This window comes from Scomber scombrus, chromosome 24 (assembly GCF_963691925.1).
Source record: "Scomber scombrus chromosome 24, fScoSco1.1, whole genome shotgun sequence".
NCBI classification, from domain to species: Eukaryota; Metazoa; Chordata; class Actinopteri; order Scombriformes; family Scombridae; genus Scomber; species Scomber scombrus.
In genome coordinates, this window is record NC_084993.1 from 14355425 (window position 1) to 14372784 (window position 17360).

The 17360-nt window shown below is 41.2% G+C and overlaps 2 protein-coding genes across 5 annotated transcripts in view; one reads left to right on the forward strand and one right to left on the reverse strand.

The window, feature by feature from the left end:
• dmd (dystrophin) overlaps positions 1-12218 on the forward strand; it is a 184835-nt gene extending 172617 nt beyond the window's left edge. For all 4 annotated transcript variants that reach the window (XM_062445524.1, XM_062445522.1, XM_062445523.1 and 1 more), the window contains 6 exons: positions 590-655; positions 2947-3105; positions 4500-4743; positions 6037-6151; positions 6402-6491; positions 9151-12218. In XM_062445524.1, coding sequence (XP_062301508.1) covers positions 590-655; positions 2947-3105; positions 4500-4743; positions 6037-6151; positions 6402-6491; positions 9151-9269 — 793 coding nt within the window. In that variant the 3' untranslated portion in view covers positions 9270-12218. The remainder of the gene's footprint in view (positions 1-589; positions 656-2946; positions 3106-4499; positions 4744-6036; positions 6152-6401; positions 6492-9150) is intronic.
• A 1210-nt stretch (positions 12219-13428) lies between these two features.
• Positions 13429-16488, reverse strand: LOC134006581 (adenosine receptor A1-like). The gene is made up of 4 exons (XM_062445497.1): positions 16309-16488; positions 15999-16133; positions 15656-15840; positions 13429-14185 (listed from the first exon to the last, which is right to left on the reverse strand). The coding sequence occupies exons 1-4, from the start codon at positions 16486-16488 to the stop codon at positions 13429-13431; spliced, it is 1257 nt and encodes a 418-aa protein (XP_062301481.1).
• Positions 16489-17360: the final 872 nt, after the last annotated feature.

Genomic DNA, 17360 nt, shown 5'->3' on the forward strand with positions numbered 1-17360 from the left:
GGCTGCACAAGTGAGTCATAATAAATTGAAAACCAATTAGCAGCGTTACGCGTTGAAGGTCTGCCAATCAACACTTTTATTAGGCGGCTTTCAAGCCAATAAAAACAGACTTGTTTAAAGTATATACAGATGGCACATAGTGTAGGTGCTGCTGGAGTTTGTAGAGACGCTTTAAAATGAAGTGGTAGGGGTTACAGAGGGCTGGCTAACTATGCAGCATTCTAGGGTTCACTTATAACAACATATGCTAAAGAAAAAGCAACGCCGAGAGTCTCAACAACAACAGAAAAACATCAGTTTGTGCTTCAAATCCTCAGTTATACCACACAGTTAGTGCAGTGTAACGCCAGGCCTGTGAGAAGCAGCTTCCATCCAGCTGGCATATTCCAGGTTAAATAAGCCATCAGATGAAGCCGGTTTGAGCAAAGTGTTTTCATATCGATCTGCACATCAGGTTCCACTCTGAAAACCACAGAAATCTTCTCGGCAGCAACACCTATGAATTCTGTTCCGAGGTGGATTCCATTTCCCCTCCTGAAACATCCGTTTGGTTTTGGGACTGACTGCTCTGTTTCTTCCCCCTCCGCAGGTTAGCGGAAATGGAGAATCGTAATGGCTCTTATCTGAATGACAGTATCTCACCCAATGAGAGCATGTGAGAACCGCTTTTTGTTTGCTTGTTTGTCAGTCTGTTTGTTTTTTGTGTTGTTTCGCCCCCAACCTTCTCACTCACCGATTGGCCGGCTGTGTGTGAACTGGCTCTGTCTTCTTTGTTTCCATTGGCTGGTTGTGATATATGCCAGTGACTGTTAGACTATTCTGGATGCAGACTCATATTGTGGGTTAAAAACTTGTTTGAATATTATATCCTATCATACTGTAATGTTTATATACAACAGACTATTTGTCCTCTGTCACTATTCTTATCACATAGTAGCTATCATGTTAGCATATATGTCTGTTAGCTGTTTAAAGCCATCAGTCACCATGCATTTGCTTTCCCTGATCCCTCTTTCTTAAAAAATGTCCGTAAAGAAATGTGACACTTTTAAACAGGAGGTTTAACACAGAACAGAGAGAGGAACATAAACTGTCAGCTGTCGAGTTATCGAAGTCTTCACATTTTAATCATTCAAATCCAGATGGACATCTTGGCCTATGTAAGCATCACTCTGGCCAATTACTCTGTGTGTACTGTACACTCCTGAAACTGCTGCAACTGTAACCTACAGCTCACCAATCCTGTTAACATGTTGATTCAGTGTGTTGGTGTTACTCATCACCTGCAGCAACAAGCCATTTGATCATTTGGAAGAAATATGGATATAGAAAATGTTATAGTTAATTACATTTGTTGCTTACAGCTACAGTTTTATCATTATACATTTAAATTTAATCCTATCAGGAATTTTGAGTGATCAGACATAACTTTTTTTTGTGGCATTTTTGCCTTTGTTTGACAGTCAGTGCAGTGTAGAGAGACAGGAAACAAGGGAAGAGAGAAAGGTGTGACATGCAAAGGTCAAAGGTTCATAGTTAATTCTTACTATTCAATTCCCAGAGAAGTGTACTGTGTTAGTGATGTCACTTTATACAGTAATTACAGTTGGGGGATCACCAGTGTGCCCGATATATAACCTTTTAACTATTGATTAAAATCATAATAATGATATTATTTCCCAGTGACAGATTAAATCCCTTCCTATGGGTCACACCCGAAAAAACACCTCGATCCTGCAATTCCCATGATGCAATTTGACACCTTTTTTTCTCATTAGACTCTCCCTGCCTGGTTAACACCCACATCCTCCAAACTCCACACTCCTAGTTTGCAACACCGATTTATTTGAAGTTAAATTTGAAGTCTGAACCCTGATGACATCACTATGCCACCATCAGGGTTAGTTTCTCATTTTAGAAAGTTCTTCCACAGAGGCTGTTTCTCACTAAGAATCACTGACTTTAATCTGTTTTGCTGCAAAGAGAGAAAAAAAAAAAGCAGAATGAATTATTACTTTGCTCTTTCTGCAATATTTACTACTGCATTACATCAGTTTTGAACTAAAACAATCTAAAACAGCCTCTAGGTGAGTTCCAGACTTCCATCCAACACGTAAACTTTTCAACAAGCTACTAAATCTGCTCCTGACACACACAGCCTGTCATCATACTGGCAGACACCAGTCTTGAAGCTTGTTCCCACCACGCACCAGTTTACACTCAGTCACTTCTGTGTCTCTCCTCACTGTGAGATGAATTCCCCTTCAGGGATAATAAGAGTACAAGTTAAAAGCCTGGCTCGTATAAAAGACGCACATGGAATTGGAGCCCGTAATTAAAAATAAGAAGTAAAGAATTGCTCCAGTGTAACACATCAACGTGTAAAAAGCAGCTCGGTTGATGAAGCAGAAAAGATAAGCAGAAAGCACCCAGGGGCCGTTTTTGAACCGGGCGAGCTCCACACTCCTTCCATAATGAGTTTTACTTTCAAGTCAGCAGTCATCTTGAAGGGGATTTGTTGTTTTTTTCCAGCCGCGCATATCTGCAGCTCTCTTAGTATTCAGAATGGAGGATCGGCTGAGCTGAAAGCGGCGCGGCGAGCACGACGGCTCCTAAATACCTGGCCTAATTAAATCCCTCCCAAACATTGTGTGTCATCGCTCAGCGTTGGCAGAGCGTGGCCAAATCCAATCGCTCCCAAAATCACAGCCGTTCCGAATAGACTTGAGGAAAAAATGTGTTGCGAAGACGAGACAGCTCTGACCCCTCTCTCTGTCCCCGCTGTGTTTTACACTCTTGTGGTGCAGTCCTGTGTCACTGCTGCTGGTTCATCCACTTGCTGATTTTTCTTTTTCTCCATTTTCCTCCTCATGTGAATGTGTGTGTATGTCCGCCCATCACTGGTGGGTGTGTATGGCCCGTGTGTGTGTGTGTGTGCGTTTGCAGCGATGACGAGCACATGTTGATCCAGCACTACTGCCAGTCTCTGAACCAAGGCTCTCCTCTCAGCCAGCCACGCAGCCCAGCCCAGATCCTCATCTCCATGGAAACGGAGGAGAAGGGAGAGCTGGAGAGGGTCCTCGGTGACCTGGAGCTGGAGAACAGGTCAGTGGCATCACTTAGTTACCCCAGAACTCTAACTTTAACATCACTTCCAGAAGTGTCCTGATCTTCATAAACAACAAACAGCTTTTAAATAGTTTGTGTTTTCTTCTTTATTGCATCATATTTCAACTGATGTATTCATTATCTCTTATCCACTCATTATCTGTTTAGCCTACTTATCCAGAGACCTTAAAAATAGTCCAGCCTCCAGCCAGTGAATATGTTGGCATCATCATCATAGAGAGGATGACAAAGGACGTGATGAATAATGACAGTGGCTGGTTTTACTATTTTTTAATCTTCAGTTAGTATTTTTATCACCAGAATATGATTTATTTTATAGAAACGTTAGGTTTGTACAGTCTCTTGCGTAAGTCTTCACCTCACTTGGACTTTTCCACAGTTTGCAGTGTTATAATCTGGAATTCAAATTTCACTGAGCTATTTACTGTAACATGCACATGCAAAAACGTTCAAATATGTGTTAAATACTCACGATGCAATGGGCAATGGGGTGTGTCTCTACCAGCTCTGCACACAGACTGCACTTTATACCCATTGTTCTTGGCAGAATAGCTCAGGCTCAGTCAGATTGGATGGAAACTGTCTGTGTCTCATTTTTAAATCTCGCTACAGATTCTCTGTTGGATTGAGGACTGAGCTCAGACATTAAAGTTCTTTGCTTTAAATCATTCCAGTGTAGCTCTGACAGCAAGTTTAGAGTCATTGTTCTTTCTTTTAGTGGCAAAGATGTGTGGAGAGTTAACAGTGATGAACCTTCTCCTTGTCCACTCAGTTTAAGTAGACAGCCTTCTCTTGATATTCAAAGCTTGGGATATTTTTTATAACCTAACTGTGATTGGTACATCTCCACAATTTTATCTCTGACCTGTTTGATGAGCTTCTTGATCTTCATGATGTTTGTTTAGTAATGTTCTCAAACAAACTGAGAGGCCCTCATGGAACAGGTGTATTTATATTGAGATTAAACTGCACACTGGACTAATTATGTGACTTCTGAAGACAGTATGTTGCAGCTGATCTTAGTTAGTGGTTTCACTTCTAAATGAAGTCCTAACGATACCCATACCTACTTGTGAATAGGTTGTGAAGGGTTAGCAAACAGTTAACACACAGGTCATGTTAAACCTGAATCACCTAACTAGCATTGTTTAACTGTTGCACTCTACTTTCTTTCTTTTTTTCTTGTTTTGTATCTCAAGGACAATTTGTTGAAACTCAGAAAACAGATGATATGTTTACTTTATTTACTGCCAAGTTTTCCTCAACAATCAATAAAACAAAAGTTGACCTTCTCAGCCGAGCAGTGGGAGTTTAATGTTCCACACGGCGCTACAATCAGTGGATTGATTCCCGTGCCGTCCTCTCCGCAGGAAGCTGCAATCCGAGTACGACCGTCTGAAGAAGGCTCACGACAGGAAGGGTCTGTCCCCGCTGCCGTCGCCCCCGGAGATGCTCCCGGTGTCGCCGCAGAGCGCGCGCGACGCCGAGCTCATCGCCGAGGCCAAACTGCTGAGACAGCACAAAGGTCGTCTGGAAGCCCGAATGCAGATCCTAGAAGACCACAACAAACAGCTGGAGTCCCAACTGCACAGGCTCAGACAGCTACTGGAGCAGGTACATAGAAGTGACTGATGGAAAGTAACATTTCAGAGTGCAAACTTTGCATATGCATGTTCATCTTTGTATAACACAGTGTTAGGTTTTGTTAAGGGCTTCAGGTCTGCTCTGATGTATTTTGATTGAGTGGGTTTGTGATGTTAGGGCAGATCACCTGCTAAATTATGAACAGGTGTGCATCATTAGTAGCTGTAGGCAGTGAGTGACTCTGCACTGTTAGGATGTGGGAGGACAGGAGTCCAACATTCTGTTAAATAGCATGTATTCATGGCTGTGTGTGTGATCATAGAAAATAATATCAAGTAATACAAGCATCTGTTTACAAGTACTACAACTCTGATGATGAGGATAAACACATTATCTGCCAGCAGGTGACCACTGACTGTACACCTGTGGAGTTTAGGTTTAGGTTCTGACAACCCTCTAATATAGTATTAATATAGTATTAATATAGTTTAAATACAGCATTTCAGACTGTGTCAGTCCTGGACTTATTTACATAGTTGTCACTAATCTTTTCAGAGTCTATCAGCTGTTGTAGTTGATTTCTTTACCACATCCTGAGGTGAAAATGAGACTGTAAATGTCTGTTTTTGAGCTGTGTCTTGTTCCCAAAAAGACTCCTTCAAGCAAATATTTACTAAAGTCAATTCAAAGTCGCTGAATTTGATTGATGAGTTAGCCTTAGCAAAGCTGCTTCAATCCCTCATTACGCTGTTATGATCAAACACTCTGACATACAGGACCAGTCACAAGTATGGACACACTTTCCCATTCACATCAATTCTCTACATCAGCTGTTAAATGCTGTCCAAGCTGAGGAACTTTGTTGCATCTCTCTCTCTCTCTCTCTCTCTCTTTCTCTCTCTCTCTCTCTCTCTCTCTCTCTCTCTCTCTCTCTCTCACTCACTCACTCACTCACTCTCACTCTCTCTCTCTCTCTCTCTCTCACTCTCTCTCTCATTCTCTCTTTCTCTCTCACACTCACTCTCTCACTCTATAAAATGAATGTCCCAAAAATCATTAGTTAAACAGAGTCTTAAAGTTGACATGAACTCAGAGCTCAGACTTCAGTCCTCCTCCACACCGTCTAACTGACTGCCAGTAACAGCTGACAGAGCATCTCGCCAACTTCTCTGTCCCCCACACACACACACACACACACACACACACACACACACACACACACACCACTTCCTTTAGACTCTCCTAATTAAGCTGGGTGACGCGCTTGCCAGTCTGTTGTGTGTCTGATGTGTGTGTATGTGTGTTTGTGTGGGTGTGTCTCAGACGGATTCCAAGGTGAACGGCACAGCTCTGTCCTCTCCCTCCACCTCGTCCCAGCGCTCCGACTCCTCCCTCCCTCTGCTCCGCGTGGCTGCCAGCCAGACTACTGATACAATGGGTAAGAACACACACACACACACACACTTGAATCCTTTCATTTGCATCCACCCTCTTAAAGCACAGAGGATATAAATAGAGTGATTTCACAGCTTGCAGAGACCATGCTGTTGGACGTTGTTGGACATCACAGTACAATAGCATGTTACATAACATATTACGTTCACACTTCCCAAACACATGAGCAAAGTGGAAAAGCTTCATCTCTCTCTCTCTCTCTCTTCTCCTCACCCTCTTCCTTCCTGTTTCAGGTGATGACGAGCTGTCCAGCCCTTCCCAAGATGCATCTGGGCTGGAGGAAGTGATGGAACAGCTCAACAATTCTTTCCCTCATAGTCAGGGTATGGAACATTAACTAGTTTCGTGATGGATATTCAGTTTATATGTATTTTTAAAGGCAGAGAAATCATATACATATCAGAAGTGATGGCTTATGTTGAAGCAGTGAAGTAGTCTCTCTCCTGCAGGCAGGAATCATCTGATCTGTGGTGATCTGACTCTGTTTCCTCCTGAAAGGATTGAACAGTGTTTTTGAATGGAACCTTTTAAACAAAGCTCTCCTCGAGGCTTTCAACTGTGAGAAAATATAAAAGTTGGCCGTTTTGAGTTCATTAAAAGTAACTGGTCTAATTAGCAATCCTTAACAGTGGGGGTGAGTTATATAAGCTCTACAGGTGACTGCAGCCTCATGAAAGCAGAGTACTGTTCTTCTCTGCTGCAATGATTTTCATTCACTGTTGCTGTGCACTTATAAACATTATATTGCATTAATGTGTTTACATTCTATAATCATCTCTATATAGTTGTTCTTATTAGTGATGTCAGAGTTGCTCTGTAAACACACATTACAGATGCTCTTTTGTTGCATTTCTGACAAAGTCGCTGCTCAAGGATGTTTCCTGCATTGTTACACCGCACAGTTGTTACCATGGCAACCACAGGTGATGCCAGGTCAACTAGGATATCAATATTGAGGATTAAAAGTGTGTTAGTGTTGGTATTATACAAAATGTAATAAATGATCAACAGCTTTCTTATACTGTTTTTGTGTAAAATAAACAAAAAGAAATAATCAAATAAAATATAAACTTTGATAAAATGAATTGATAAAATTATCAAAAAAGTTAAATCCATAAACAATAAGTAAACTAATCTAAAAAAGGGAAGAATAAAATGAATTTGCAACAAAGATTTTGACCCCACATTGTAAATTGAGACCTTTTGGTGATGAGCTGTAAAGGCTTCTGTGCTTCACAGATTTGATTTGTGTCACTTTAACATGTTTTATATCAGTATATATCAGTGTGGGAAGGTTGTATAATGTCTTTATGTATCACAGTGTATTACAGCTGTAAGTCTTTAGTGAAGCGTTACTTGTCCTTCAGACATTTCTCTTCCTCTCTATTACTGAGACAAGGCTGATTATTCCTCTTTCTTCCTCTTTTTTTTCTATTCTTCCTTTCCTCCTTTTCTCCGTGAGCCAGGAGGGAGAAGGGGACACCCATGAAAGGTTAGTGGCTCAACTTTCTCTCTCCACCTTTCTTCCTCTCGTTTTCCACCTCTCTGCATTTTCCCATTGCACAAGTATCATGCGTGTAGCACTTCTGGCCTCTAACATCACCATCTGAATTCCAGCTACATACACAACCCTTGCTTTAATAATGATATTGAATTTTTGGCTCTGTTATAGCGAGTAGAGCTGTGTGCACTAAGCATCCAGCAGAGAGACATTATGGCAGAGTGGAGACGTCACGGTACAGTGATGCAGTGGGAAAAAAAGCAAATATCTGCCCCCCCCCCTCCCTTCCTCAGGCTTTAATTTCCTCTCGCTTTTCTGTCCTGTCTCACACTGCTGCTCTGTTCTTCACAGTAGGGAGTAGAGTGTGTCTTACTGTGTGTGTAGATTTCAGAGTGTGGATGTTACACTTGAGCGAGGTTCACAGTCAGCATCAGCTGCAATTTAATGGGATGGGATTGTTTTGTGCTACATTGTGTTTTAAACATGAGTCATTTTATTATAACATTAAAGAACAATCCAGTTTTTCTTATAGATGGGAATAATCGTTTCAACACTAAAAAAAACATTTAGAATCAGTGTGTGTTCTAATTCTTCCCACTAGGGGAGCTGTTGTAGCCTGAGAACCAGGCAGAAACACCATGCCAAACCAAACTGATGCAAAGAGAAGGAAGTTGTTTCCACTTTCATGTTTTACGATGCAAATACATTCATGTATCATAAGAGCTGATAGGGCGCCACTGCTCAGAACATCAGCCGATTTCCCCCAGAGGTCACTCGCGGTATTGCAGCGAATGATCCCCCTGCCGCCCAAAAAGTATTTTCCGCATAGACCACCATTGTAAAAGAGACGTCTGTAAAACTGTTGGCAGGACACCTCAAACAGCAGAGAAGGTCAGGTATGACTCTTTCTATTAAGATTCTTTAATTTATAGAGGTTTTATAGTTATTCAACTCTCCTCAAGCAGAGAAAAGCTGTGACGTCATCACAATGTAAAGTCTGTGGGCCGATCGGGAACTCATAGAAACACTACTGCATATATTCAGTGGGCCATGTAACACGGAAGTAAACCCTGAAGGTAGAACGTTTTGTGGCGTATGCACCAGCCAGGCTATTCTTATAGGATTGTTAGCATTTAAAGGCACACACACAACACGACCGTTTGGCTACAGTTCGTAAATCATTGCGGACTTCTCGGTCACGTTATAAAGTTTTTTGGGAATCTTACCAGCAGCTAAAATGAGGGATAACATTAACACAGTGAGAAACACCTGAAACAGATGTATACTCCTTCCTATTAGTAGAAACATAAAAGAAAGCTGACTGAAAGTACCGTTCACAACATCCACAGCCCTTCATATGATGTTAGTGTTATATGTCTCTGTTTTATGAAAAATGTGGCATCATTTTTCCTATCATATGTCTGTTAGCTTGCAGTGTGTATCACCACTACAGTGTGTGTGTTCTCTCTCTCTCTCTGCAGGTCGCAGCATCGGCAGTTTGTTCCACATGGCCGATGATCTGGGCCGCGCCATGGAGTCACTGGTCAACGTGATGACAGACGAGCAGAGCGCCGAACAGCACGAGGCCCTGCCCTTCTGATCCCGCCCCCTTCCCCAAACTTTACTTCCTGCCTCTTTCCCTCCCTCCCTCTTTCTCTCCCTCCCTCCCTATCGCATGCTTTTTCTAGTCAAAACAACTGGATTGGAAACACAGTTTACAAAGAGAATATATAACGTCTATTTTTGTGAAGGATTGCGGTTCAAGCAACGACGCGTACAAAAAAAAACAAACAAAAAAAACATTATAACTTGTAGATTTGAGTAGTTTCTTAAAACGTCCTGAAGTTGTTTTATTATTAACAGAGGCTGGTTTTTAAACTTCTATGCAATTGTATAAAACAGAAGTGGGGGGGGGGGGAGGGGGAGACAAAGAAAGATGAGATACAAATAAGTGTGTTCAGTGTGGTCGTATATTTGCCATCTCTTTGTAATTTGGGGAAACAGCAAAAGCATTTCAGACATTTGTATCAGAAAAAGAAAAAAAGAATGATTGTAAATCATAAGGGTGCTTTCTAAGAGGAAAATGTCTTTCTATAACAGCGTACACTACTGTCAAGGTAATGCAGGCATCCTGGATCTTTACAGTACGTTGTCTGTGAGACTGCGAGTGTGTGAGTTTGTGTATGACTCTGTGTGTGTGTGTGTGTGAGACTGTGTGTGAGACTGTGTGTGTGTGTGTGTGGTGGTGCCTAACTTCCACATAACATTACAGCTTTCTTTTTGGCTTTGGCTGACAAACCTCATGTTATATTTGAATTATTCAATCACCTACTCATCCGTCCATCCATCCATCCATCCATCCATCTTCCCCATTATTGACATCTCTATGGCAACAGTTTTTATACCTGTGTTTGTTTTCAGCCCAGTGTACTGTGTGTACAAACAGACAGAGTAAAAGGCATGATTCAGAACTGACACGTCAACAAGATCACTTGAAACCAAATATACATGATAAGAAGTTATTAGACGTAATCGGACATCATGTGGATTCCCTTTTATTTCAAATTTCTAACTACATTATCAGCAAAATTGAAAAAACACTGAGCCTAAATCTTTATTTCTTAAACAGTGCTAAGACAATATATTTAGATATAAGAAATGTTCAGTCTGCATTTATCATGGCCTGTCCCTCTTTGATTGATATTAGGATTATATTTTAGACCACAGGCAAATCTTTATTGGTATTATCTTCCAAACTTGATGTAAATGTTAGTTTACTCCAACAACTGAGAGCAAAAGCTGCCACTGAACTGAATCACAGTATATTATGGACATGCATATGTTAATGAGTATTTGACTTCCATGAAGTTGGGGGACAGACTGGAAAATGTATGATCAAAATCAAAACAGCAGATGCTGAGTTTGCTGACTGTAAGTTCCAGTAGGAGTGATGCCTATGGTAATTGTGGTTACAGACAGTATTAGACAAGCTGGGTAGTATTTCCCATGAAGAGTAAACTGTCTTCATGTTTGAAATCATTAGCAGTGTACCCTGTTCACTTTTTCACCACTATTGCTATAGAGCAGTGTTTTTAAGAGCAGGCCCCCCTTTTTGTTTTCTGCTGTTCCACTTACTAACAGTTGGTGGCAGTCTGTGCCAAGTAACATAGCTGCACAAACAAAGGCAGTGAAGAAGTCTCCAATTCTTCCAAAAAAATCCACTCTGAATATAATCTCTGAGGAAAGGAAATACGTTCAACACTTTTGTTAGACCTAGAATATACACGATGTGTTTTGGTTGAAAGCTGTGAATGTAAACTTTTTTCTTTTCTTTTTTTTTTTACATTAGGCCTACCAAAAAAAAATCCACAGGGTACCTTTAAAATCTGAAAATAACACACAATCTGAATGTTGTCAGTATTCTCTGTGTTATTTAATGTTTATCCTTATGAGATCAAATTGAGCAGCATTTATTATGTCATCTTCAGTTCTGCATCAGGCCTTTACACAATATATCAGAAATATATTTTAAGTGCATTCAGGCACAAAAAGCTAATCTTCCTGATTGTTGCACATGTAAAGTAAGGCTCTTAATTCTATCATTTAAGATGCTCTGATAGTGTCTGTTGGGTACACACGGTACACTGTAAGGATTTCTGAGTCGACAGTCTCTCCCTGTCAAAAGTACTGTAAGAGGAACTTAGAGGAATGTTTTATGACTTTTTCATTAGAATCTGAGCACTACAGTGTTACAAGGCTGCTAGCTTGACATTATTTTCGAGGAACAAATATTTGAGTTCTAGGAAGCCCGGTAACGCAAGCTCTACCTCGTGTGAATTGTCCAAGTCCGGTCCGGAGGCAACTTCTTTACTGTACTCAATCCTGCACTCCTCTCAGATCGTTGATTATTAAATTGATTATCACTGGCTGAGTGATTCCAGTCAGATATCCTAATTGCTCCGTACGTGTTCTGCCGCACCGTCGGGAGCCTCAAATCTGAATGTTTCGGATGCGTTCGCTGCATTTCTCTCATCTATATCAGAGATTTTTTTTCTATGGCTCAAGTATAAAACCATTTTACACAAATCAAATGAATCAGTGTGCACTACTGTCATACCTGGAACATACTAGATATTGTTTTCTGTGTGTGTTCATTCTAAGAGTGTTACATTTTGTCTTTGGTTACAAAGGTATTTTGTTTTGTGCTGTGTGAGGTGTTCTGATATTAGCATGTGTGACTAAATAAAAATCCATCCTAATTTAATGTATAACCACTCAGAGAAGTCGGCGCTGAGCATCACAGCGTTCTACACACGTGTGTTTCTGCAGCATGATCCAAGAGGTTTTTTCTTTTTTGATCCAGACACTGAATTTGATTGATTTGTTTGTTTGTTTTTTTTTCATTTCTAACTTTTCATTCTCACATCATTTTTTTTTCCAATAACGCGTCAATACTTCACAACATATCAGATTCCACCAAATATATGCCTTACTACTGTATTATAAAATGCTTTACTGTATATCAATAAAGCACGCAGTTATGTTGAGATGACTCACATCTTTTTTTTACTGTTTATACTGAGTGTGTATGTTCATGAAGTGCGTGGTATAAACATTTATTTTGGCAAAACAACAGTGTTCAAATCCAGTGTATAGACAGTGACAGGTCTGTGTACAGTACAACTCAATTATTCAGTTTCTACACTGACAAAGGCAAGAACACTCACGTTGGTGGTGTACAGTGACACAATTATGTGAATGTATGAAATGAAATAAAACACTAAATTAAGAAAATTGTTCCACAGAAAGAACCGTTTCCTAAAACCCACTGATGTCAAACCAATGTTTGTCCTCATGAGTTATTTAATTCTCTGAGTAGAATCAACAGCTTAGTGTCAGTTTAATACAATATTTTTGATTCATTCATTTTTCAAGTGAAGATTTGGTGATCTGGTGAAATCTACACACATCTGTGTCTATGAGAATATAATAAATGACTGTCCCTCTGCTGGAGCCCTTTTATCCTTTAAAGCTTCATTCATGTATTTCTTTTCACCACTGCCAAAAGCTGTAAACACTAGATTTATATAGTATCTGAAAAACATGTTAGCAAATTGGCTTATTTACACATCCAGAAGACAGAACAACATTATTAATTAGGAGTCAGGTTTGTGTCCACCAATAATGGAAGTAAATATTCACTCTATCTATATCTACCTCCATTTATTGTTCCACTATGTTCACCAGCTAGTTGTGATATTTGAGAATCTGCTGCTGGAAACAAGTATGATGAGTGTTATTGAAGTTGTAAGCTTTGAAACCAAAACAACCAGCTGAAAGAAGCTAAAGAATATCTGAGGGGAACTGCCCAGTTTGTGATCATTCTATATGGATTCTCTGCTTCAATGTCACCTTTCACATAACACAATGCTAATTTGATCCGTTGTAAAACATTGTACATTATATAACAGGAACCACAGTGTTAAGCATGTATAGTCTGTAAAAATGTTCTTTTTCTGATTTTTTGCACAGGATAACTCATTTCTAGAGCAGACATGTATGCTGTAGATCAGCTGGACCTCATGACAAGGTGCGCAGTGACAAGAGTCACTGCAGTCTTTGACTTTGATCAAAGTTGCTTTAAGCTTCTTTATCAGATGCTTTTAAGTCATTCTGCAAATAATTTTCAAATTCATGAGTCAAAGTTTTGGACCACTTCTCTTCTTAGAGGTTCTGACTCTGACCATCAGCACTAAGCTCTACCTTTTCGGACCAAATCTCCACATTCCTCTCCACATGCCTATCAGAGTGCGTCGGAACGACCTCATCTTGTACGCATATAGGATTGGATTGAGGGCCGAGTTGGCGTGCGAAAGCAAAATGGTTGCGAGTGTGATGGTCATGGGCACCTTACAGTGTGGAAAGAACAGCAGGACACAGTTGATGAGGTGGATGGGCATCCAACACACCATGAAGAGGAACAGGACCAAGAACAAGGAGATGGCCTTCCGCAGTTCGTGGCGGGTGCGTGCGTTGGATCTGGCCAGGTTGGACTCTCCTGGACGAGGGTCAGAAGGAGCAGAGCTGGTAGAAGAAGCTGAGGCCATGCTTAACCCTGACTGAAAGACAGTGGTAGTGTTCGTTTCAATAAGAGACCCAAAGCTAGACTCCTCAGCTCTATTTAAAACCCTTCCTTCAGTCTTACATCTACTGTTCATTTCCTTGGATTGTTGGCCGGTTCCTCTTCCTGCCCCTTTGTCTGCTCCACCTCCTTTGCTTCCCCGAGCAGATGAACCTCCACTGTCCTCTGTCCCAGTCCCAGAGCTCCCACTACCAGCAGCTGGCCTGTCCCTTGCGGCAGCCCTGGCCACGGCGATGCGCCTGAGCTGGCGGCGAATGGTGAGGAAGATGTGGCCGTAGATGATGAACATGGCCACCAGCGGCACCAGCAGGCAGCAGAAGAAGTTGAAGTAGACCATGTAGCTCATGTCCACCACACAGGTGAAGATGCAGAAGCTGGAATGACAGCAGAGAGGATATGTGATATTTTCCGGCCTGATTTCATTCATCAATCAATCAATCAATCTTTATTTGTATAGCGCCAAATCACAACAAAGTTATCTCAAGGCACTTTACACATAGAGCAGGTTCTAAACCGTACTCTTCAAGTTTTAATTTATAAAGAGACCCAACATTCCCACATGAGCAAGCATTTAGCGACAATGGCAAGAAAAAACTCCCTTTTAACAGGAAGAAACCTCAGAACCAGGCTCAAAGTGGGCGGCCATCTGCCTCGACCGGTTGGGGTAGAGGGGAGAGAGAGGAAGAATAGGAGAGAGAGAGAGTAGCACATTGAAAATAAACATTGAAACTAGAAGGTCCGGGACTGGAATCTGTCATCCGGACGTCTACAGGCCCAGATTGCCTGTGAGATGAGAAAGCACAGACAACTCCGGGGAAGAAGTGTAGGTTACTGAATGCATTAATAGTACATGAATGTTATTGGATATAGATGGATGGATAGAGAGAGAGAGAGAGGAGGAAAGAGGAGCTCAGTGCATCATGGAGGTAGGAGTCCCCCGGCAGTCTAAGCCTATAGCAGCATAAACTAGGAGCTTGCTAACTATAAGCTCTATCAAAAAGGAAAGTTTTAAGCCTACTCTTAAAAGTAGAGAGGGTGTCTGCCCTCCGGACCGAATCTGGGAGATGGTTCCACAGGAGAGGAGCCTGATAACTGAAGGCTCTGCCTCCCATTCTACTTTTAGAGATACTAGGTACCACAAGTAGGCCTGCGTTCTGGGAGCGCAGTGTTCTGGTAGGTACATAAGGTACTATGAGCTCTTTAAGGTATGATGGAGCCTGACCAGTAAGAGCTTTAAAAGTGAGGAGAAGGATTTTAAATTCTATTCTTGATTTTATGGGAAGCCAATGCAGTGAAGCTAAAATAGGAGTAATGTGATCTCTCTTTCTAGTTTTTGTCAGAACGCGTGCAGCTGCATTCTGGACCAGTTGGAGAGTCTTTAGAGACTTGTTAGGGCAGCCTGATAATAATGAATTACAATAATCCAGCCTAGAAGTAACAAATGCATGGATTAGTTTTTCAGCATCATTTTGAGACAGAATATGTCTGATTTTTGAAATGTTACGCAGATGAAAATAGGCAGACCTTGAAATTTGTTTTATGTGGGAATTAAAGGACAGATCCTGGTCAAATATAACTCCTAGGTTCCTTACAGTAGTACTGGAGGCCAAAGTAATGCCATCCAGAGTAGTTATATCATTGGATAATGTGTTTCTAAGGTGTTTAGGGCCAAGCACAATAACTTCAGTTCATTCATTCATCCACTCACTATCTGTCTATCGTTGTGTTATTACTCTGCATTCTTATTATTCATTCATCTATAAACACAACTCCCTTGCCAACTTCCCATGCACTCATTCATCTAGTCGGTTATCCATTCATCTGTCCATCTTTCCTCCTCTTACTCTGAGTTTACTGGTTGTCTTTTCCAGTCGATGAGTGGCACAGATCCAGTGATGATTCCCAGGCCCCAGGTGACCAGCAGGGCCAGCCAGGCGTTCCTGGGGCTCATGACACGCTGGTACTGGAAGGGCAGGAGGATCGCCACATAGCGCTCCACTGCTACCGCCAGCAGGCTCAGGACAGAACTCTAAAAGAGAGAGGAGCAATTTTCATGACTCACATTAAAAACATAATTGCAGGCAAGGTTCAATTCCCTGCCCTGCAAATATCCATCTCAATTATAAGAACTCCTGTAAATAAGTTCCTTTCATTATAGGTCCCGAGCCACTCTGTAAATGCTGCTACCTGTGTGAGCACCATCAGGATGCTGAGCATCATCAGGCAGAGTGGAAGGTTATGGTGAGGTCGACCCAGGTCTGTGAGCACGGCGCAGGGAATGGCCACCAAGCCCACGAGGATGTCTGCCACTGCCAATGATACCTTCACACACACATTACTCCTTTAGATATGTGCCTTTAGTCTTCTAAACCACGTTTATTGTATCGTTTAGTCTAAAGTACAAAATGTGTAATACATTTCATTCATTACTGCATATTTAAACAGGCTGTATGTACTGTAAGTAACCACCTCGCAGAGATGAAACAGATTTCCTCACCAGGAAGTAGTTGGTGACGGTGCGAAGCTCCTTGTTTCTGGTGACAGCCAGGCAGACCAGGAGGTTTCCCATGATGGCAAACACAGCAATGATGAGCTCAATGGCGATGTAAAGCCCTTTAAAACTGGGCTGGAATCCGTACGGCATCTGTGCCGAACAGCTTTCACTAGTTACATTCATGATGACGGTTGCAGAGATTCCACAGTGATGGAAAACCTGGAAACACAGTATAGAAGTACTTACTGACCCAGTGAGAAATACCCAGCTTCTGGTGTAAATATATGAAGGGTAACATTTATTGTTTTTTTGAAACTCCTTAAATTTTTTTAAACTGTTGTATTTGTCTCAATCTGAGTAAAAGTGTGTTAGATCCGCCTTGGTTTCATTTCACTTTGCAACACAAAAGAAAATCAGATGCGACAGGTGTGCAAATCATCCACTTAATTTGCCTTCTGCTTCTGATAAATCCCTGTGTAGCATTAACACCAAAGAAATAAAGAGCCCCTAACATTCCCCGCTGATTACGCAGACTGAAGAGAAGAAGAGCGATATGAGAGGAGAGAGGAACAGTGGTTGTTATGAAGCTCAGCCTGTGGCCTTTGTGCTGACCAACTGATGTGTGAACATTGTTCCTGATAAGGTACAGTCACAACAACAACGGCACACACATGCTACAAAAACACAAGCACGCAGAACCAAGTGGTCACTGTTTGCACATGCTGATTGGGAGATGAGCCTGCAGCTTGTTGCTGTGCATAAATGTGATTAGGGTGAATAAGATCTATGAATCAAATCCCTGCCTGAAAAAAACATGTAAACCTTAATTTTGCACATGCCATTTTACATCTAGAACCATGCTGTTTTTTCTTGTATCATAATTGATAAAAGAGAAATAAGAACTAAAAGAGCAATTCAAAGAAAAATTCAACTTAACATCCTAAATAAACTTTTTATAACCAACATCACTATGACAAACTCCTGTAAATGTATTGTGTTTGATGGATAAAATGTTTAGATTGTGATGGTTTCTCACCTGCACTATACTTCTGGAT

Coding starts and splice junctions, on each gene's coding strand:
- LOC134006581 (XM_062445497.1), bottom strand. CDS start 16,488: ATGAATGTAACTAGTGAAAGCTGTTCGGCACAGATGCCGTACGGATTC. Junction 15,841..15,998: donor TCCTGATGGTGCTCACACAG/GTAGCAGCATTT, acceptor TCTCTCTTTTAG/AGTTCTGTCCTGAGCCTGCT. Junction 14,186..15,655: donor AGACAACCAGTAAACTCAGA/GTAAGAGGAGGA, acceptor CTGTCATTCCAG/CTTCTGCATCTTCACCTGTG.